The 24226-nt window shown below is 34.8% G+C and overlaps 1 protein-coding gene across 2 annotated transcripts; it reads left to right on the forward strand.

Annotated features, from left to right (window-relative positions):
• The first annotated feature begins 200 nt into the window (after positions 1-200).
• Positions 201-9644, forward strand: LOC107856553 (VAMP-like protein YKT61). 2 transcript variants are annotated; one of them, XM_047415150.1, is made up of 6 exons: positions 201-688; positions 4715-4812; positions 4902-5006; positions 5127-5192; positions 7884-7970; positions 9330-9644. In XM_047415150.1, exons 1-6 carry the CDS (start codon positions 481-483, stop codon positions 9378-9380), a joined length of 615 nt encoding a protein of 204 aa, XP_047271106.1. In that variant the 5' UTR covers positions 201-480; the 3' UTR covers positions 9381-9644. The 2 variants fall into 2 exon arrangements, with proteins under 2 accessions (XP_047271106.1, XP_047271105.1); XM_047415149.1 differs by lacking the exons at positions 7884-7970; positions 9330-9644 and adding an exon at positions 7187-7787 and having other exon boundaries at positions 213-688.
• Positions 9645-24226: the final 14582 nt, after the last annotated feature.

Here is a 24226-nt window from a genome sequence, read left to right on the forward strand (position 1 = left end):
AAAAAATATTCTAACAAAGTACTTTATTATATATCAAAGTGGTTAATTAAGACATACTATACGTCTAGTTTTTAAAATGAAATTTTGTGACAAATTCAAACTAGAAAATATTCTAATAAAATACTATATTAGGTACTATATTAAAGCGGTCAATTAAGACATTCTATAAATTCAATTTTTAAAATGAAATATAGTGACAAATTTAAACTGAAAAAATATTCTAACCCAAAGTACCATCTTTTTCTTATTATTAATTATTCCTTCTTACCTAAGATAATTAATAACAATAAAATAAAAATAAATCGCCTAAACAAACATCAATAATTCAATATACATCGCGTATAATCTCCAGAAGAATCAATTCCATTCTTTCCAACCCCCAAAAAAATTCTCTGAAATTCGTTTTGGTATTTAGAATTATTTTTTTTTTCAAAAATTTTTGCAGAAATTTCCGAGATTTTTTTGTAGAAAGAGAAAAAGATGAAGATCACAGCGTTAATGGTGTTGAAAAGCAATGATAATAGTAGTAATTCAGAAGGATCAGATCCAGTGATCTTAGCAAACGCTTGTGATGTTAGTCATTTTGGGTATTTTCAGAGATCTAGTGTTAAGGAATTCATCGTTTTTGTTGGTCGTACTGTTGCTAAACGCAATCCACCTGGGCAACGTCAATCTGTTCAGCATGAAGGTTTGGTTTTTCTCAACACCCTTTTGAATAATTGTTTGTGGGGTTGTGTTATCTTGGTCTACATGTTTTGAGTTTTTGAACACCCTTTTGGATTTTTGATTGTGGGTTTGTGTTATCTTGGTCTATGTAAACACCCTTTTGGTGAAATTGATGATTTTTTGTTCATAATTGGGTATTTGGATTTGTGATATTATGTGGGTTGTAGCTCAATTTGCTGTTTCTTTTTTCTTTTTTTTTTTTTTTGAACACCCTTTTCAATATTTGTTTGTGGGGTTGTGTTTTCTTGGTCTGTATGTTTGGTTTTTGAACACCCTTTTGGAGTTTGGTTTGTGGGGTTGTGTTATCTTGGTCTATATGTTTTGAGTTTTGAACACCCTATTGGAGTTTTGATTGTGGGATTGTGTTAGCTTGGCATATATGTTTTGAGTTCTTGAACACCCTTTTGGAGTTTTGATTGTGGGATTGTGTTATCTTGGTCTATAGGTTTGTTTTTTGAACACCCTTTGGCAGTTTTGATGTTGGGTTATATCATCTTGGTCTATATGTTTGAGTTTTGAACACCCTTTTAGAGTTTTGATTGTGGGGTTGTGTTATCTTGGTCTATATGGTTGATTTTTGAATATAGTTGGGTGTTTTGTTTTGTGATAATATGTGATTTGTAGCTCAATTTGCTGTTTCTTTCGGTGAATTGTATCGATTGATGATTATGTTGCAGCTGTTGGTTCTATTTCTTCAGCATGAAGGTTTGATTTTTCCAACACCCTTTTCAATTTTTGTTTGTGGGGGGTTGTGTTATCTTGGTCTATATGTTTGATTTTTGAACACCCTTTTGGAGTTCTGATTATGGGGTTGTGTTTTCTTGGTATATATGTTTGATTTTTGAACACCCTTTTGGAGTTTTGTTTGCGGGGTTGTGTTTTCTTGGTCCATATGTTTGATTTTTGAACACCCTTTTGGAGATTTGATTGTGGGGTTGTATTATCTTGGTCTATATGTTTGATTTTTTGAACACCCTTTTGGTGAAATTGATGATTTTTTGTTCATAGTTGGGTATTTGGATTTGTGATGTTATGTGGTTTGTAGTTCAATTTGCTGTTTCTTTTGGTAAAGTGTGTAGATGGATGAGTAATGTTGCAGCTGTTGGTCCTATTTGTTCAGCATGAAGGTTTGATTTTCCCAACACCCTTTTCGATTTTTGATTGTGGGGCTGTGTTTTCTTGGTCTGTGGAGTTGAATTTGGTGTTGATTTTGTTCATAATTGGGTGTTTTGTTTTGTGATATTATGTGGGTTGTAGCTCAATTTGCTGTTTCTTTTGGTAAATTGTATATATGGATGAACATGACCTTAGATAGGGTGATGTGGAGCATACAGATTAGGAAGAAGTAATAGTTTTAATCATGTATAAATAGTGTACTTTTCCATGAAAGGTTTGATTTTTTGAACACCCTTTTGGAGTTTTGTGTGTGGGGTTCTATTATCTTGGTCTGTGGAATGGTCTTTGTTGTTTGATTTTGTTCATAATTGGGTGTTTTGTTTTGTTTTGTAGTATTATGTGGGTTGTAGCTCAATTTGCTGTTTCTTTTGGTAAATTGTATCGATTGATGAGTATGTTTGGTTCTATTGTTCAGCATGAAGGTTTGATTTTTTCAACACCCTTTTCGATTTTTGTTTGTAGGGTTGTGCTTTCTTGGTTTATATGTTTGATTTTTTGAACACCATTTTGGTGAAATTGATGATTTTTGGTTCATAATTGGGTATTTGGATTTGTGATATTATGTGGGTTGTAGCTCAATTTGCTGTTTGTTTTGGTTAAGTTGTGTAGATGAATGAGTAAAATTGCAGCTGTTGGTCCTATTTGTTCAGCATGAAGGTTTGCTTTTTCGGACATCCTTTTCGTTTTTTGTTTGTGAGGTTGTGTTATTTTGGTCTGGTGAATGAATTAACTATGTGTTTAATTTTTTGAACACCCTTTTGGATTTGTGGTTGTGGGATTGTGTTATCTTGGTCTTGGGAATGGAATTTGATGTTTGATTTTGGTAAAATTGTAGATGTGCTATGGATTGATGATTGTTGGTTCATAGTTGTGTGTTTGCATTTCTGATATTATGTGGGTTGTAGCTCAATTTGATGTTTCTTTTGGCAAAATTGTTTGTGGGGTTCTGTTAGCTTGGTCAGGGGAATGAGTCGACTATACGTTTCTTTGGTTTTTGTGATACTATGTAGGTCGTAGCTCAATTTTTTGTTTCTTTTGGTAAATTTATATAGATGGATGAGTAATGTTGCAAAGTTGCAGCTTTTGGTCTTATTGTTGCTGCTGATGCTTTGAGACTTGAGTTTTGTTATTTTATGTTTTTCTATTTCTCGTTTCTTGTTTGTTTGATTTTGGGTTTGGCCGTTTGGGTTGTGGGGTGGGGGTGGGAGGGATGGTTTTTTTCTTGTCTTTTTTTGATAACCGTAGTGTCCGGGCTAGTTTGCGCGCACCTCGAGGCTAATTCCAATACCTTCTGCCTCCCATTTGCAACAGGTATGAGGGATCTCTTTCCACCTAGGCTAGAACAGATGGAAAGAAATCACCTAGTGTCTTTGTCTCTCTTGAGATTTGAAGCTTGAGACTCGACCCACTTCATTGATCACCACCAAGCGCTTACATGAGTTTTGTTAAACTAGTGTTCCTGATGTTTGACAACTATTGTAGGATATAAAACAGGGTGGATTGGTTCCAAATATTAGACTCTAGCACAACGTAGTGATTTTTAAGTCTCATTTGATCCATTTGCTGATTAGTTTTAGGATCTGTTAAGAGTCGAGGACGAAATGAAACGATTGGATGGAGTGATTTGACAATCTTTAGATAATATATTGCTCCCGACTTTGGACCTAGATGTATTACTGCCAACGACGGCACTTAAAACCTGAAGTGAAGCGCAAAGTAGGTTGAGTGCTTCACCTCACTTAGTTGTAGCTTCAGTGTCATCCCTGAAGAGGCAACACTAAATAATTTCTTCTCAAAAGACAGTATTCACTTCAATTTTTTTCACTTCTTTCCATATATTTGTTATTCATTGTTATAGTAATTAGTCTTGACTACCCATACAGATTTGTTTTTTCCCTCCATTTGTGCCTTTCTTCATTATACCCCACACTTTATTTGCACTTAAAGCCCCAAAGTACCTTGAGCCCTTTTGAGCCTTTTGCCTTTGATATGCAGTGTGGATGTCACTTTCCAGCTACTCTTTTCATTTTCCTCCTCTAATATTTTATCGTCCAGGGCTTTGCGGTTTTCTCTCTATTTAAGTTTTGACATATGTAGAGTTCTAGTGGTTGAATTGGTTAGTTAGAGCAATGAGTCAGTCCACGAAAAAATAGCAACTTTCTTCTCGTCTCACTCAGCACCCGTCAGAAAAGCCTTAGACGAGCGGAAGAAAATATTAATTGTGATGCTGTTTATTTATGCCACTGGAAATAGTGTCAGCATGCTGATTACCCATTTCAATAAGGCTTCAGCGATCATTCTTTTTAATTTGGTTCAATTTTATGTATAAATTTTTCTTAAATTTATTTATGCTATACGTTAGGATCTGAAACCGTAGATTTCTGTTGATTTCTAGTGAAATGGTTGATTATATATTGATTCGAGGTTTTCTGTTTCTCAAACTCTACCTGAAGTATAAGTGGTCTTATTGTGTGATAATGATCCTGTTATTACTTTATGCACGATTTTTTGTGATAGTGATTGCTTTCCTTTAGTCTTTTAAGCTGCAACGCGTTCACCGTAGAAGCTGATTTGATTGATATTATACAATCTTGTATATAGATGTGTTCCCTCTTTTCCTTCATTGCATTTTAAAGAAGTTACATGGTTGAATATGAGAAGTCAAAGGGAAGTAATATGTATTAAATGTTATTCGTTTTAATTTATAATTGGAAAAAAGTAAAATATATCGATGCAATGGTATATTCCTCAAATGTTTTTGGTCACACACACCAGGTTTGACATATGTTTTATTTTCTTTTTTTGACTTTAGAATACAAGGTACATTCATACAATCGAAATGGTTTATGTGCTTTGGGCTTCATGGATGATCACTATCCAGTTCGAAGTGCATTTTCACTACTCAACCAGGTATAGGTTCTTTTATTTAGATATTCAGCTTTGAGACGAGAAACTCCTATATATCCATCAAACTATGGATCTGCATCTGTTTTTTCCAGGTTTTGGATGAGTATATGAAGAATTTTGGTGATTCGTGGAAAAGCGTTCAAAGCGACAATGCTCAACCATGGCCTTATCTGAATGAAGCTCTAGCCAAATTTCAGGTGTCCCTTTTGTTTTCCTTTGCTGGTTGATGCTGGAATTCCTTTTCCAATCATATTCTTCCCACCTTCATCTAAATAATTTATGTTTGAGTTGAAGTCTTGTCATGTTGACCCCTACAGGATCCTGCTGAGGCGGATAAGCTGTTCAAAATTCAGAGAGAGTTGGACGAAACAAAAATTATTCTCGTACGTATTGTGTTATTCTCATGATTTCCTGCTTAATGTCATCTTTGTAATTCTGTATTCGAAGATGATAGTAAACGGTTTCCACTTGATCATTGAGGAATTTGTTCTGGAAGACCTGGACACAGAATACAGATTCTCCATTTCTTTGGTCAATGATCTTTATGTCTTGATGGTTATATATGGACAACATCACCCACTGCCAGCCATTTTCCTGTAGAGCTGCTGCTCTTGTGCACTAAATTACCAAGAAAGTTACTAATTAGTCGTTTTTGACTATGTTGCTCAGATTCTTCAAAAATGTTGATGGGTGTGTGTCAGATACTCCAAAAGTAATGCATTTTGGTGAATCTGACACGGAGGTGGCAACAATTTTGGGGAGTCCTAGCAACATATGTTTTTATTGCTTTTGATATATTGAAATTGTTGTATGCTTAGTTTCTCATGCCTTGGTCGAAAGTTTTGGCTTATGCTGAAGTCTCCCACATTGGTTGAGGGAATAGGTCTTTTTACTTGATCAAGTAAAAGAATTTTCATTTATAATCATGACCAATGACCAAAACGGCTGTATACTCTGGTTATACCAAAAGATCAAGACTAGACAAAATATGATTCTCTGCAAAACTCCATCAAATCCTCTAAGCAACAAGGAATTTTTTGTTTACACCAAAAGAAAATAAGGGAGCGGAGGCTACTCCTCAACTGCAAACTCGACTCTACACCTTCAAAAGCTCTCTTATTTGTGTCTCTCCAAATTACCCACATCAATGCAATTGGAATCATGTGCCAGGCCCTTCGTTTTCTCCTTCCTCTCCTACTCTTCCAAATAAGCATCAGATCTTTCACAATTCTTGGCATCACGAAAGAAACATGAAAACCATCTAAACATAGCCGACTCTATTCACGTTCTCACCCAGTCTCCTTGCTCATGAATCACCAACTAATGCAGACAACCTTCCGCTTTCTAAGTTTTTTTGCTGTCAAAATCACCCCTCTAGTGGCTAGCCAAGTAAAAAAGCATACCTTCCTCGGGACACTTGGAGTCCATATAGCATTACATGGGATCTCAGCCTCTTCTCTAACCAAAGTTTTCTCATAGAAAGACTTCACAGAGAACATGACTTGCAAGATGCCACCACCACCCGCTACACATCGGGAATATCCACCAGATTGATTTGCCTATGGAGCAAGTCTATCAATCTTTGGAACTCACTCACTTCCTGAAGATCTCTTCTAAATCTCAAATCCCAAAAGGTCTCTCCACCTTGTAACCTTGTAATTTGTTGAGGGAATAGGTTATATGTATGTATTTGTGGCCGCATGTGTGTTTCTGGTGTTGAGCAGTCCCACACATGAGCTAACTCTTTGAGATGGAGTTAGGTCCAAGGTCTGTTTTTCTAAAGATACATTTTGCTTAATTGGTATCAGAGTCGGATCATTTTGTTGTTGTTGTATTGGCCCTCATGTTATGTTGTTCATTCATCATATGTCCAATTGGAGCGTGTCGTATCCACGTTGGTTGAGAGTATGGATTGTAGTCTCTTTATGTGATATTTGGGCAACCCTCATCTCATAAGCTAACTTTTGAAATTAAATTATGCTCAAGGTCCCATCTTTCTTAACAAACGCAAGAGCTTAGTTTTGTGTGTTTCATTATCATGCTCTATCCCATAACATTTTGGTATGATGAAATACTGTATGCCCCTCTAATTTATCATATAACCCTAGACTATTTTCATATTGTATATTGTACACTAAAATAGTTGTCATGTTTGAAAGGTTTTGGTGCCATTAATTATTGTACTCAACTCTGATCCATGATTCCATGGCTGTTTATGCTGTTTGTAATATGAAATAGATGTGACATTAAGCTGTTGAATTTCCTTTTCACTCGGTTACTTCTGATTTGAGATCATCTGGTACGCTATAGCCTATTACAGAATGAAGTAGATGCAGTTTTTCTCCAATTTCTTTGCCTATACATTGTGTTTGGTTAGATTGGGAAAGAAGAAGTGTGGAATCGAGCTGAGCTATATGTTCTCCTTGCAAAGGAAGCATCAACTCAAGCATACAACTTTCCTTTTCTGAGATTCACCGCCGTCAAGATTACCCCTCTAGTAGGTAACCACGGGAAGAAGCACACTTTCCTCGTCACCTTAGGTATCCAAACAGAACCATATGTGAAACTCTCATCTTCCCTACCCAAAAGCTTTTCATTAAATGTGTTAACAGAAAACACTTTGTTATTCCCTAATATATTTGTTGTGTTATTCCGAGTAATTTAATGGTTGTGTACTTTTCACTGATAAGCTTTCCAAATTATTTCCACTTTGTCCCTCAATCCCTCTTGTAGGCCATGGTTATTTCTTTGACCTTCCTGGGGCATTTAAGCAAACTATTCTTTAGCATGTATGGACATTGTAAAACCGTAACGTCAAATTCTGTTGTTTTAGAAACATGTTGGGTAGAAAATTAGGAAAATGAATACGATTCTTCCATCGCACTATCAACTCAGTGTGTTAGTTAAATATTTTAGAAGTAACTTCTCTTTGGAGATGCTAGTTATTCTGTTTTAACTCTACTTGTCAAATATTTATGTATTGAACTATGAATGCATGGAAATATTCTCTCTCTCTCTCTTTTCTTGTTGCTGCTAGCTCTGCTGATGTTGGTCTCTCGTATCTTTTGACGCAGCACAAGACAATTGACAGTGTCTTAGAGCGAGGTGAGAAGCTAGACAGTTTGGTTGAGAAGAGTTCAGATCTCAGTGCTGCTTCACAGGTACATTTGTGACTATGCATCTGTTAGAATAACTTATGTAGTATGTTTGTTAAGAGGATTATAATTTTGAAAATAAACTTTGTTTAACAATAAACAGTTTTTCGTCATTTCTCTTAGGTGGAATATATTTACTCTAATTTATCTGGTATAATAACGTAATATATGCTGACACAAATTCTTATTTGCTGAGCTGAGTCGTTCGTGCACTTTGTGAAGGCTAGAAATTTTACTCTATTTTTTAGCTATGTATTTGTCCGATGCTCCATGAACCTCGTAGGTACTCAGATATTATAGATTCACCACGATTAGCGTTGATTATTAAGTTTCAAGTTTAAGAAGTGGTCAAAGTACAACTACAACATAATTATTTTTTTTTTCACCAGAATGGGGAATTCCAACAATAAGTTTGGGCTGGTCTTAATAGTTAACTTCTACCTAAGGTAGTACTAACAATCCGTGTTTTCAAAGGCGCCCATAGAGCACGCTTAAAGCCTTGAAGCGAGGCTCAAAACGCGTTGAGCGCTTTGCCTTGCGTAATGTGCGCTTCAACGTCGTCAAGGTTCTGGCGTACTTATCCTTGCCAATGAGCCTCTTCTGAAGAGGTGACACTAAACAATGACATTTCACTTTATCATAGTATTTTTTTTTTGTATCTCTTTGTTAATATGTTTGTCATTCATGCTTAAAGCTATTAGTTTTGAACTAAACATATATATTTGTATTGTTTCTCGCTTTGCACCTTTTTTTTTAATTAAAGCTCACGTTTAATTTGCGGTTTGCGATTAAAGCCCCGACGGACCTTACAGCTTTTTGCACTTTTTGCTTAATGTTATTGTTATGGCTCACTAACTAAGAAGATGCAAGTAGCTTTCTAAGTTCAATATTGAGTTGCACAGGAAAGGTTATTTACAATTAATTTGTGGAAAGTATTTGAGAAGTCACATTCTCTACCAGCATGGTGGACATGGCATGATAGGTTCAGGTGCATGCATGTCGTGGAACTGATACATACGCTGCCCATCTGCTGGCTTGCAGATTGAGTTTTCTTCATGCTAAGTGAACTCGTATCGAAGAACACAATCAAATATCACTGCAGTATATGTCCGTATGGTTTCCTGGTGACGCGATTGTTTATGCGTCCATGGACAGGGAAAGTAAACATCTGAAATAAGCTATCTTTTCTTATTCATGAACTGTGTTTCTGAACTTAAAATGTGCTAGTTTCTGGTGTTGGTTTTTAACTAGTGATTCTCTTTGCTAATGGTAAATATTGTAGAAACTGCACACACTTATAGATTAACTGTGAACCTCGATTAGTTTCCGACTTATTTCCTGACAAATCTGTTGATTTTCAAACAGATGTTCTACAAGCAAGCGAAGAAAACCAATTCATGCTGTACGATATTATAGACGATATCAGAAGATGAAAGTGCACGATTCAACCATGGACGAGTTACTCGTGTCTATGTGAAACATAAGAAGTATCAGAGAATTGTTTGTTTATATCATCTATGATATACTGTAAGTTTGAATTCTTTTGGTTGTCTTCTTGTTGTAATGTCATCTCAGATGAAGTGAAAAGTGTCACAGTGTCAGATTGATATTGTTGTTTGAAGGTTGTTAGCTGATGATGTTCACCTAAATATAGTTCCTATATAACATGTTTCTGATGTCTCATAAATCTCTAATATATGATGAGAGTGAGTACACTTTAGAGAAAAAAATCCCCATTCCGCAATCTCGATACACTAAAACATCGAAATATTATTGAAAAATACTAGAAGGCTCGTATAAATTCATCTTGTGATATATAGTAAAGAGAAATTTGAAGATTCCTAATGTTTATTTGAGATAGTTGTATCGTGTGTCTGCTTTTTTATCATTATTAATTAGTTAAAAACTGAAAAATCAAACCAAGCCGACAAAAATAAAATCGACGTTTCTTTCATCAAATATAATATGTACCCCGTGAAATGATATTTGATTAATGCGTGAAGTGCGGTCAAGTTAAGCAAATATATGCCACAAAAATACGGTAATAGATGATCTAGGGGGGTCATAGGAACTCTGCAAAGTTGAGGCGTCTTACAACAAATTTTGTCAAAGTTTAGGTATATTTCGGACTTTTTTTCCTAAATTGTGATTATAACTTCTTCATATGGATGAATCACTTGATGATACAACACATTCTTGTAAACTGTTGAACAACTATTGAAATGCATCCAAATTGCATTATTATGTATCCAAAAAAATCCATTGGATAGGCCTACACAATGTTGGAAGTTTGTTTTATGTTCAAAAATATTGAAAATTTAGTTATGAATTTCCCTAATGAGGCCTGCATTGCATTTTCTACAAGGGAAGATGAAGATCAAGTTGTTAATATTCCAAATGGCTCATCTGAGGAAATAGACATTGACAATGCAACAATTACACAATTGGTTGCAAGATGATGCATGGATTTAACTTTTTTGCACACACAAAAAAAGGGTGTAAAGAATTTTTTGAAACTTTACACTGTATTTAAACATGTATTTTACTTTTTCTGTTTTGGGGTTTAAGGTATCAGCCCAAAGGTTTACTTTGGACCTGATATACCATTATAGCCTAGTTTTCACCACTGCATACATTTTCTTTCTTGCCATTTGGGCCTTTACATTCGGTATATAATAATAATATGATAAATCACTTTATTTATTGAGTTTGTCGTTGTGTTTTTAATTGTTTGACTAACCGATAAATTCTCATAAAAGTTTTCATTATAATATTCAATTCTGATAGACTAATCAAAAGTTTTGGTAGTCCTCACAAAACTTTTCTCCTCTAAGAATGCTTCATGTGGCTTTATTTTTCTATCAGAAACAACCTCTCTACTTTTTTGGAGGTAGTGGTATGGACTGTGTATATTTTACTATTCTCAGACCCCACTATGTGGAAATACACTGGGTTGTTATTATTGTTGTATGGGTATCTATAATTGGTGTATCTTGCATTGTAACTCCTTCTATTTCAATTTAAGTACTATTTCAAAATAGTTTGGTCGGACAAAAAGCTTAAGAAAAAAAAGGAGTTTTTGGATCTTGTAGTTTTAATTAAAGATATACTTTTTAATTGGGACGAGATTTGGACTTTTTGGGACCAGATTTTCCTTCCTTATAGGCTATTTTTCTTGTAGTGACATGTCATTAAGAAATCATAAATGAGAAGGATAGTTTCACTAATTGAACCATAACAAATTCTTTTTAAACTTTATAAACTTGTGTATGCTTTTAAAAAAGAACTAATCACAAGTGTTTTGTAAATTGATAACTAATTTAGAACTACTATTTTTGATAGATAACTAATATGAGACATATGGAGTATGAAGTTTTAAATTTTGAAGTCTTAAACTTACCATGTATGTAGGATATCGAAATTAAAGACTTATTAAATATTGAAACAGACTCTCTTTTTGAAACAAATAAAAAAAAGAAAGTAACACACTCAAATTGGAACGAAGGAGTAACAAATATATATAGCCCATGAAATAATATTTGATTAATGCGCGAAGCGCGTTCAAGTTACCTGTTAGGTTAAAAAGAGGGGATTATCAATCACCTTTAGCAGATACATTTGGAAACAAAAATTTTGCAAGCAATAGACACCTGCACAGTAAAAGTTCCTTACATACACAATTGCAAATATAAAAAATTAAACATGGAGAAATAATTATACTTGTTAGAACAAGAAGTTCATACATTATCTCTGGAAATAAATATTAAAAGACAAAAGGGAAAAAAGTGTTTGTTTGCACAACATCAACATGCCCAGAGTATATAAACCTTATTCCTATCTTGTCCAGGTCTCGGAGAGCTTGTTTCTGATAGATACTCAATTCCAAGAAAATATTAAATAATTACTAAGTTTGGAGAAATCAAGCTTTCTGTATAAATGATTCCTTTCTCAATGGACTCACGTCGAGGCCAATAACATCCAAATTTTCTTTGGATGTCTGAAATTTTGAAGATCCAAGGTTTTAAAACTTGATGTGGTAATTCCCCCAGTGAATATTGCAGCACCTCGCCATCTGGTAACCTATATCGAGGTTTGACTGTAATAACAAGATCACAGATTCGTATGGTAAACAATACTATCCAAGATTCCTTAACGTTATAGTCTTTCATCGTCCATAACTTAAGCATGTCCAATGGATTACCGTTATCAATAATAATATGAAAACACAGCATTCCATCCAATAATGAAAGACCAATATCAGGCAAAAGGTACAACTCCAAACACTTCATTTGAAATATCAAGTGAAACTACATAGTACTTTGTTGGGCGAAACAAAAAACCAAGCCAATGAAATGCTCCATGGACACATACCACAGGATCACAAGGAACAATTTTACTTGGGTAAGGATAAATCTCCAGTTTACATCCTGTGGTAGGGCAAATGACAGTTGGATGGTAACTAATTTTTCTCCAAGAACCACTTTTTAGCTTAAGAATTTCCACAACTATTTCCTCATAAAAGTGAATAATGTTAGGGCATGTGTGCTTCTCCATTGGATGCTTAAGATGAACACAATACAAGTAGACAAAGTAAATAAAACCTAAACCCTATAAATATAGCAAACGTGTATACCTCATATAGCATGTTTGGTTGATAGGACTAATTTTATACCTTAACCAAACGTGATATGATTCTAATACCAAATTTAGTCTTAGAATATAACCTCTTATCCCATCTAATATGGGATTATATTATACCAACACTCATATAATATAATAAATTTAGAGTATGTTCCAAACGAAAAGGAAAAGAATGGTGGGCTGAGGATTTGGGCCGAGAAGGAACCATGGATCTGGATTGGGCTGTTCATTTGTTTTCAAAAGAGAAATTTGGGCCAGGCAATTTTAGTGGAATTGGGCTGGATAACTACGCTTTAAAATTGGAGAAATATAATGAAAAATATACTAAAAATTACATAAATACACAACTTATGTTTCTAATATTATAAAAAATTCCAACTCCACATATTACAAAAATCCCAACATATACACAGAGTGCTATGTATATGTCGGCTATGTTATGTATATTAATAGGGAGAAAGAGTAAAGTAATTAAAAAAGTGGGAGAAAGTGTAATTACTTTCAAAAGAGTTGGTATTTATGTTATTTATACAAAAATAGATCATATTTATACAAATCTCCATCCTTACAAAGTAATTACAAAAATTTCAACTAATTATGTATTTTTCTTGGATATATCAGGAGCTAATTATGTATCTCAGTAAATTCAAAATCGAAAAAATCTATCACGAGCTAATTGTGTATCTTTACAAAGGAAAAAATGTATCTTCGTTCGATGTGTTATGTATCTCGACAAATCCAAAATTGTAAAAATATATCGAGTGCTAATTATGAATCTTTGTTGGATGTATGGGGAGCTAATTATATTTCGGGACAGCGCCAAACTCGGAATTTTCTGTAATTAAGCAAAATGTCGAAATTTTCTATAATTAATCTCCAAACTTTCAGGATTTATGTTGTTTTTACAAAAAAAATAAAAGAAGGAAAAATGCCATGGGCTGACTACTCAAACCTTTAATTTTTGTGTAAGAAATTTAACTCAAAAAATCTTGAATCATATTGTTTACCATGTAACGCAATGGTCTTTTTATAGCCAAACCTCGATGTAGGTTTCCAACCTCTTATGGCCCATTGTTTTAGCAACCAGGCCCCCCTCCACCATAACATCACCTGTTTCCAGAAGGAGGCTAAAATTTGAAACCATAGAGTCTTTGGGAACATTTTTCATAAATAAAAAAATATCCTAGCAAGACTTGATGGTATCCAGAGGTCAGAACACTACCCTCACAACTCCTACCTCCACCAATTAGAGAGTAATTTACTTGCGGAGATCAACATGATCACTAAGTGCGAAGAAGATTTCTGGAAAACCAAATCCAGAATCAACTGGTTGGAGTAAGGGGATGCCAACACAAAGTTCTTCCAAACTTCGGTTCTAAATAGGAGGAGAAAGAACAAAATTCTTCTTCTCAAGGATGAAACTGGTAACCAAATCCAGGGAGATGAGGACATCACCTCCCACGTAACTAAATTCTTCAGCCATCTCTACACCACTGAGCATTCTTATACCATTAGAGAACCAACCACTCAAGCTTCTACCAACATTCTTCCTGAGGAGGTTAAGGCCAACCTAGAAGTCTCCCTAAGGGATAGTGAAATCCTCAAGGATAGTAATTTCTTCCACCCCATGAAAGCCTCAGAACCTGATGGGCTACACCCCTACTTCTATCAGAAATACTGGACCTCTTTGGGGAACAGTACCATTGAATTCTTTCAAAAGGTCTTCAAAGATAAATGGATGACCAGGGAAGCCAATGTAACCTACCTTTGCCTCATTCCTAAATGCCCTAATGCTGACACAATTAGAAACTTTAGACCCATTGGACTATGCAATTTTTCCTACAAGTTTATTTCCAAAATCCTGGTTAACAGAATCAAGCTATACCTGAACCTTCTTGTTGGTCCAACTCAAGCCAGCTTCTTAGCCAACAGAAGGGCCGCTGATAATACCATTATTGTCCAGGAATATGTTAACCATTTTAAGAGAATAAAGGGCAAAAAAAGCCAACATGCTGCTCAAGATAGACATTGAAAAGGCCTTTGAGAAAATTGAATGGTCCTACATTCATGACACCCTCATATACTTCAACTTTCCCCAATCCATAATTGATCTCATCATGTCTTGTGTCTCTACCTCCTCCATCTTTATTTTTATTAATGGAAAACCTTCTCTTTTCTTTGAGCCCAGCAGATGGATAAGGCAAGGGGACCCAATCTCCCCCTATCTCTGTATCCTATGCATGGAAAGACTTTCCAGAAACATTGACAATGCTGTTTTCAATAAAGATTGGGACCCTATCAAGATTACCACTAAGGGACCTAAAATATCCCATCTATTCTTTGTTGATGACCTCACTCTCATGACTAAAGACACACCCAAGAACTTTGACACCATCCTTAGAATTCTTAGTGACTTCAGAAAGGACTCTGGATAAAAAATGAATAATTGTAAATCCAAAGTCTTCTTCTCTAAAAATTGTTCCAACTCTAATGCTGATGCCTGTAGTCACTTGCTCAATATTAAGAAAAATTACAGCTTTGGAGAATACCTTGGCTTCCCCATCCTCAACCAAAGACCTACCCATACTAACTTTCAATTCGTCCTGGACTCCATGAGCAACAAACTTGTTGGTTGGAAAACTAATATGATGAACATGACAGGCAAAACTATCCTTGCCAAATCCACCTTGAGTACCATTCCCTCTCATATAATGCAATTCTTAAGACTTCTCCAGACAACTCTTGAAGCCATTGACAAAATTCAAAGGGACTTCATCTGGGGCACCAATACCACAAAAAGAAAACTTCACCTGGTCAATTGGAAAACTATCACAAAACCTAAATCAAGGGGTGGTCTTGGACTCCAAAAGGCTGACGACAAGAATAAAACACTTTATGCTAGCTTGGCATGGAGAGTTTTCAAGGACCCATCCTCTCTTTGGGCCAGAATTCTTGCCACCAAGTATAAGAATGAGAGGGTGGGGGTGGGGGGAGGGGAAGGAAGGCAAGAAAGAATTATTTCTACAACCTGGAAAAACATCCAAAATGGTTGGAAAGATTGTTCGAAAGGACTTGTCTGGTCCATTCACAAAGAAAACAGAGCATCCTTCTACCAGGATGTCTGGCTCCTCCATACCAATCCAATTAGGCAACAAATCCAAGGTCCACTGAATATCTAGAAGGTGGACCTCAAGGTCATAGGAGCTACCACTAATGGAACTTGGAATTGGAACAAGCTTTTCTTTGACCTACCTCCTGAGATTCTCCAAACTCTCAATGCAACCCCCCTTCCTTAACTATAAGGATAATCATCCTTACTGGAAGTTCACTAGTAATGGAAAATTTTCTACTAGTACTATCTACGAGGCCATTACTAACACTACTAACAGTCAGGACAATCCAGATGACATGAAACAATTCAAAGCTATCTGGAAAGCAACGACCCCAAACAAAGTCAAGACTTTTCTTTGGCTCCTCAAGTATGGCAAACTCCCCACAAATAAACACCTCAGCAGAATAGGCATGAACATTAGCCCTCTTTGCCAATTCTGCAAATATAAGGTGGAAACCCATTCCCATATATTCTTTGAGTGCACCAATGTTATCCATTTCTGGGACACCTTCCAACAATAAGCTATAAATCGCCCCATGACTAACTTGACCATGCTGGATAGAACCAACTGGATCAATTGCTGGATGGATGCAAGAGACGTACCCTTTAATGCCTACACCACCTGGGGTAACATTATTGCCCATAGTCTTTGGACCATATGGAACACCAGAAACAACAACCTTTTTAACAATAAGAAGGAATCCATTAGTGTCCAAATGCCGATCAATCATGCAATTGAGTACAACCTTCTCATCAAAAATCATAAACCTAAAAAAAGAGGACCATCATCTCCCTCAAATGAGAGCCTCCCCTTACAGATGCTTTAAACTTAACAGTGATAGCTCTTGTAGAGAGGAGGGTGGCAGGGCAGGTTTATGAGGGGTGAGTAGAGACCACGAGGGAAAGTGGGTCATCAAGTTCTCTGAAGGGATTGCTAAAGCTACTCTTATTCAAGCAGAGATCATGGCTCTCAAACATGGAATCCTGATTGCAGCCAACAACATCAAGCCTATTATTATCAATGTTGATTTACTAACTATGATTCATATGTTACAAATAGAAGACTCGCATTATCATAATGTGCTACATGAGTTCAAGTCATTGATAAAGGCAATCCATGCCCCTCTACCATCCCACATTTTTAGAGAACAAAATCAAGTTACTGATGGACTAACTAAAATGGGACAATCAACTATGGAGCAAAACGTGCCTTTTATTTTGTCATACCCCCCATCCCACCTTTACCATGTAGTCCAACAAGATTCAGAAGGAACTATATTTAAGAACAATTAATATTATTCTAATCACCTAGTATGCCGGGATGTGGCTACTAACTCAAACATCTTTTGCAACTCTGCTTAATTAATTAATTCGTCGTTTATTACCAAAAAAAAAAAACAAAGTTTAGAATAATATTAGTATATAAATCCAATTATGTCTCTATCCATAGAAACTTCATGTCAAATTGAAATATACAACTATTTTTTACACTTTACGCATAATTTGGATGCAAGCTACACTTGTTACTACTACAATATCAACTTTACAAAGATTTCGGACTTTATTATTATATATTTGTCATTATATTTCTCCAATTTCAAAGCGTAGTTATCCAGCCCATTTCCGTTAAAATTGCGTAGCCCAAATTTCTCTTTTGCAAACCAAATGAACAACCCAAATGCAGATCCATTATTCCTTCTCTTCCCAAAGCCTCAGCCCACCGTTCTTTCCCTTTCACTGCCTCCGCAGTCGTTTGGTACGTACCTAAATTATCCCGTGATTATAGTCCTGAAATTGTAATTCCTGAATTAATTCATGTATAAACAACATAAATCCCATCTTTAATGAAAGTAATTACATATAATACTGAATGTACTTTCTCTCTCCTAGCTTTAGAAAAATACATATACATTACTCTGTACCTTATACGTTACTACAATGTATGAGGTAACTGTTTTGCTCACAGTTATGGAAATAAAATCAGCTACCATTATTCTCTCACAATTAATTCCAGTAATTAATGTGCTGATTTTATGGAGGCTCGAAAATAGAAACTGCAATACAAATTCAAAAATTTCTTGAAAAACATAAAAAAAATCAAGTTACAATCGAAAAAAATTATTTTTCAAAGTTATCAGAACTATCACAAAAAATCAAGTTACAACAAAAAAAAAATACAAAAAAGGGAGCAGCATATCAGCAGACTGCCAAAAACAAAAACAGATAACCTTATACAATAGTTCAACATGTATGTGTGCACCTTATACATAGTACTTCTATGTATAATGTTATCATGAAAACTAATGTAAAATATAAACTTCCTAAATGTATAATGTAACCTTATACATATTATAAGGATGTCATAAGACTAATATCTAATGTAAATTTTCTAATGTATAATGTAAATATCTAAAGTATAATGTGACCATAAATATATGAGGTTAACACAGTCGATTTAAACTTATGTACATTATATTGTATAAAGTTACAATTGTAAAGTATAATGTACCCAACGGATGTCAAAAAAATATCAACGTAAAATATTATAAAAAAGTATTAAAGTATAAGAAATCATTTACTGAAGTAAATGAAGTATTATATAAAAATAGACCTTTCTAATGTATAATGTATCAAAAACAATCAATTGAAATTCTCGCGCTAAAAAGTGGTTCTTGGAAACAAATTAGTTACTATCCAACTGTCATTTGCCCTAGCACGGGACGTAAACTGGAGATTTATCCTTACCCATGTAAAATTGTTCCTTATGATCCTTTGGTGTATGTCCATGGAGCATTTAACTGGCTTGGTGATTTAAATGTAAGAAGAAAGTATCGTGTTGTTTCATTTGATATTTCAAATGAGGTGTTTGGAGTCGTATCTTTGCTACTAATTATAGTTTGTTGGGCACGTTTAAGTTACGGGCAATGAAAGACTATGGTATCAAGGAATCTTGGATCGTATTGTGTACCATACAAGTCAATTTTCTTGTTATAGCCAAACCTCAATATAGGTTTCCGGATGGTGATGTGCTACTATATTCAATGGGAGAATTACCACATCAATGTGTTAAAACTTTTACTTTTACGTTCCAAACATGCAAAGGAAAATTTGGATTTTGGCCTTGAAGTGATGAGTCCATTGAGAAAGGAATTGTTTATAGAGAAAGCTTGATTTCTTCAAAATTAGTTATGTAATGTTTGCTTGAATTGAGTATTTATTGGAAACAAGTTCTCTGAGACCTGTACAATATAGTAATAAGGTTTCTCTTACTCTGGGCATGTTGATGTTGTGCATACAAACACTTTTTTTCAGTTGATTTTTAATATTTATTTTCAGTGATAATGAACAACAATAAATCATCTGCAAAACAAGAGAAAATGGTCTGTTGCCCCCCAACCTTTAGTCGAAATCCCAACTACACACTCAACCTTTTAATGTGACCTATTACCCCCCTGAACTTATTTTTACCGAATCTATTACCTCCCCAGTTGCTGACGTGTCACTAGACGTGGGGCGCGTCAGTTGACTTTTTTTCACTTTAAAATCATTATTTTTTTATTGCCACATCATTATTTTTAATAATTATTATTTTTTCTTAATAAATATTGGTTTCTTCTTCTATTGTTCTTATTCAATGACTTTTTCTTCTCCTTCTCCTTCTTTTTCTTCTTCTACTATTTTTCTTCTTCAATGTCTTCAATGGTGCAGTTTCAATGGTGAAATGCCGATGAACAGTGACGGCGCCGGAAAATTCAAAATTCCGTCGACTTTTTTTTTGATGAATTTCACGTAATTCGATTCAACATTTTAATTCAACACGTTGATTCAACATTCGATTCAGCTTCACGTAATCAATGGCATTCGAATTTTTTGATTCAACATTCTCACATAATTCGAGTTCTTGAATGCCATTGAAGAAGAAGAAATGTCATTAATGAGTTCTCACTTGAACTAAGAACTTCGATTCAAAAAACTTGAAAAAAAAAATTATGAACTTGAATGAGGAGATGAGGAAGATGATAAATTAATGTTGAATGCCATTGATTAGTTCTTAGATGCTATTGAAGAAGAAATGTCATTGGACCCAAATTAACTTGAAAAAATTTAAGAACTTAAATTCTTGAATGAGGAGATGATTAAGATGATAAATTAATCTTGAATGCCATTGATGAGTTCTTGGATGCTATTGATGAAGAAATGCCATTCATGAGTTCTTGTATGCCATTGAAGAAGAAGAAGAAGAACAAGAATTGAAGAAGAAGAACTGAAAAATAAGAAATGAAGAAGAAGAATTGAAGAAGAAGAAAGAAAAATAATAATTGCCATTGATGGGTTCTTGGGTGCCATTGAAGAAGAACGAGAATTGGAGAAGAAGAAGAATTGAAGAAGAAGAAATAGAGAAGAAGAAGAAAGAAAAATAATAATTGGGAAATAATAATGTTAAATTATTATTTTTTTTAGAGTAAAAAAATAAAAAATGAAGTGGCAATGACGTGGCATGACATGACGGCGCGTGCATCACACCATATTTGTAATGACTGATTGTCAGTTTTGGGGGGTTTAATAATTCCACTTTAAAATAGTTCAGGGAGATAATAATTCCACTTTGAAATAGTTCAGGGAGATAATAAGTTACCTTTAAAGGTTGAGTGTGTAGTTGAGATTTTTGGTAAAGGTTGGGGGGAGGGGGTAACAAACCATTTTCTCGCAAAACTAAGAGGGGTGATGCTCAAGCTCTGGCATCTAAACTGGAAGTTAAACTAAGATCGATAGACATTTATTTAAATATTCCATATATAGCTAGCACAAATAGATTAGGGAGACTGTCTAATAAGACCTCTCTTGGCATCCATAATTATAGAAAATCTTTTTGGGTTTTTGATTTTGAACTTCATACGAAAATGAAACTTGAAATTACTAAAGATTTTTTTTTTTGTAATTTTCTTTTGAAGATGTATATGAAATACCTACTCTAATAAAGAGGGAAAAAAATCTTTTTGGATTTTTTGAAATAAGATCCCCGAACCAATAATAGGTTGCCTACGTATCTCACTCCGAGAGAGGAGAATCAGGGGTGCGTAGTTTGTCCAGATTGGACAATTAAGGATTAAATGACAAAGTAGACCCGACTTGAGAGGCATGACCAAAGAAGATAATGAACAACGTCAATAAAATCTTCTGAGTTTTCAATTTGACACTTCACATAAAACTGACATCAATAACTATGAAAGGACATCTTTTTGGTATTTTCTTTATATGAATTGTACAAAACTTCTACCATCTTTTTGTATTTTTCTTTTATAAAAAACTCCTATTAAAAAAAATCTTTTTGAAGAATTTTTGAATTATGAATGCATGCTAAAGGAATAAAAAGAAAATCTTTTTGATGTTTTTTTTTGTGACAAATGAGTGCAAAAGATAAAACTTTTTTTTTTTTTTTAATGTTTTTGGATTGTGAAGAACAAAAGCCATAAAAACTCTAAAAACTACAAAACTCTTTTTTGATTCACCTTTTCTTTCTTTCTTTTTTGTTTTTCCATGCCTACACACCTTTCATTTATTCTAGCACATGTTTTTCCCAAATCAGTCCGTCAAATGACCCTGTTATCCTCAAAGATGCAATATTTAGCACGTAGAGATGCTTTAGAGGTGAGTCTCCTACAAGGGCCACGTGGGTCCTGCTAGGTCTTAATATGATGCAGATAGAGCATGACCTAAAAGCTGATCTATGCTGGAGTCCACTAATAAGGTTGTTTGGGGAAGCGTATGGTCCATAGTGGCTGCGAGAGTTTTCCACCCACTCCACGTGTCCGACGGATCCTCCTCCTAAAATAAGGGTGACTCAACTAGAGTTCGTGTGCACGACATGCACTTCGAGACTTGTTGCAAAAGAAATGACTCGGATTATGTAAATGATGTCAGATATAAAGCGGTAATACATAAAGAAAAACAGTAAACAAAGAGCACGTAGGCGCAAAACAGTGATAAAACAATAACTCAAACATAACACAAATAATGTTTATACACCCATAATGTCAAACAAAGCTGATACAACTCAAAAATAAGCTCGAATTCTGAAAAATCTCAAGCAGAGTCGCCAGAGTTGTTACACCCCTTTTTTAACCCGAAAAGATTATATTTTAAAGTTTGAAAGGGTTTTTATTACTAGGTGACAAAATGAAAAATCGTTTAAAAAGGATTATTTACATTTAAACTCAGAGTCTCCATTTGACATAATCGGGTGTGCTAAGTCACCTTTGGAAATCCTTTTACAAAACTATTTTTTGACTCTTTTAAATTGGTTTGCGAACAAAAATTCCGGCTAAGGAATTCTGTTGACCGAGGGAAAGGTGTTAGGCACCCCTCGATCCCGTGATTCGACCATGATCGCTTGGAGGAGCGTATCGGCTAATTTTGACACTAAGAATGTATAAACCATATAAACACACAATAATTAAACAAACAAACACAAACAAAATGAATCCCAAAAAATATGATGTCCAGTCCAAAAATAGAAAAATGCGGAAATATAAACCTATGCTAACCTACACTAATCCTAAATTATGCTCCAATGCTTACCCAATGCCTCGGGCCTTCATCACAAACATCCTTTGGGTACAAAATACTTCGGGGCATTCCCCGGCCAAATGATACATTTGATCCAAAAGCAACCAAACCAAGCCATTCAACATATATTTCAAGTATTCAATGTTCCCCAAGTCCTGAATTTGCCTACCCCGACCTGCCATTTGCCTATCCGTTTCAATATATCAGAATTCTATCACGTCCCAATAATATTCATGCTTATTCTAAATTAAACAAAAACAATAATAAACCAAAAGTAATCTAAATACACCTTTTTTTTTTTTTTATCAATTTCTCAATTCCACCTCAAACAACCAATTTTACTTTTCAAATGAGATACTATTTCAACGTACAAACCATGATCAAGAAAACCAATACCAAATCAAATAAACATGCGTTCAACAACAAAGATCAAACAAACACAAAATATTCAATCCAAACACCAAGAATAGTAAACAATAAAATAAAAGAAAGGAAAAGAGTAGAATTGGACCTTCCATAATTGATTTTTGTTGACAATAATCTTAAGAAAATCTGAATTTGAAATCCTGAATAGAAACCTCCACAACGATAAAATCCAACTCAATAGCAAGAAATAACAGTCTGGAAAGATTCAAAACCAGTGAGAAAGAACTATTAAGATCAAACCCGAATCACAAACGTTAACACAATTTAAGCACGTAGACCCCAAAGCCCTATATCGAAAATAAACCGCAAAGATAGATGAACCCAAAACCCAGCAGCACAACATAAAATCAAAACCTAGTGTAGCCTGAGCTCCGGTGAGCTCCGACGATTGTATAAAATGATGGTGCAATACAGATTCTGACGAATTTCAGTACTTTCGGGCCATATTTGCTTGAAAATCAAAAGAAACAAGGAGATTTCAGGGATTTTGAGACTGGGTCGGATCTATTCAGCGTACCAGAGCTAATTTTGGCGAATAATTTCTTTGGAAACTTGAAAACTCCACCGGGAAAACTTGAAGATCGACCGAAATCCAGTGATCGTTTCACCGGATCCCTCTCCAGTCTCCCCATCTTGATCACCTCTTTTTTCCCTATTTTTCACTGTTTTGCTCTATTTCTCCCCTCTCCGTCCCATGTGTTGTGAGTTTGTGTGTCTGAGTGTGTATTAAGAGTGAATTTCAGTGTGTGTGTGTCTAATTTTGTGTGAAGATGACATTTTTTTGGAGCCTCTCCCGTCAAAGAAGGCACCCGATGATGGTGCTCCTTTTTTTTCTCTCCGTCCCTCCCCTGAGAATGTGTATGTGTCCTCCTTTCTTTGTGAAAAAGAAACGTGTGGGGAGGTTATGTGGGTGGGGTAGTGGGGTAGGTAGGTGGGTGAATTGGTTAGGATAAAGTTTGTTAGGATAAGAGAATATTAGGGATTAGGAATTTATTGAAATTTTGTTATTTTTTGTATTGTTGTGGGGTATAATCACATGGGTGAGAGTGTATGATAACGTGAGGTAAAAATTAATGAATTGAATTTTTAGGAAGGACAAAATGTGTCTAATATATATATATATATATGTATGTATGTATGTATGTATATATATATATATATACATACTATTGAGATTTAACTTATTAATAATAATAATAATAATAATAATACAAACATTTGAGATGTGGAAAGATGGTGAAGGCATGGAGTTTATGGATGAATCACTTGATGATACAACACATTCTTGTAAACTATTAAAATGCATGCAAATTGCATTATTATGTGTCCAAAAAAAATCCATTGGACAGGCGTACAATGTTGGAAGTTTGTTCTATGTTCAAGAATATTGAAAATTTAGTTATGAATTCCCTTAAGAGGCCTGCATTTTCTAGAAGGAAAGATGAAGATCAAGTTGTCAATATTCCAAATGGCTCATCTGAGGAAATAGAAATTGACAATGCAACAATTACACAAT

The sequence above is a fragment of the Capsicum annuum genome, chromosome 7 (assembly GCF_002878395.1).
Source record: "Capsicum annuum cultivar UCD-10X-F1 chromosome 7, UCD10Xv1.1, whole genome shotgun sequence".
Taxonomy (NCBI): Eukaryota; Viridiplantae; Streptophyta; class Magnoliopsida; order Solanales; family Solanaceae; genus Capsicum; species Capsicum annuum.

Bases quoted from the DNA above. Each gene is read 5' to 3' on its own strand.
- LOC107856553 (XM_047415149.1), top strand. From the start codon at position 481: ATGAAGATCACAGCGTTAATGGTGTTGAAAAGCAATGATAATAGTAGT. The intron at 4,813-4,901 runs GTATAGGTTCTT...TGTTTTTTCCAG, and splicing joins CATTTTCACTACTCAACCAG to GTTTTGGATGAGTATATGAA. The intron at 5,007-5,126 runs GTGTCCCTTTTG...TGACCCCTACAG, and splicing joins AAGCTCTAGCCAAATTTCAG to GATCCTGCTGAGGCGGATAA.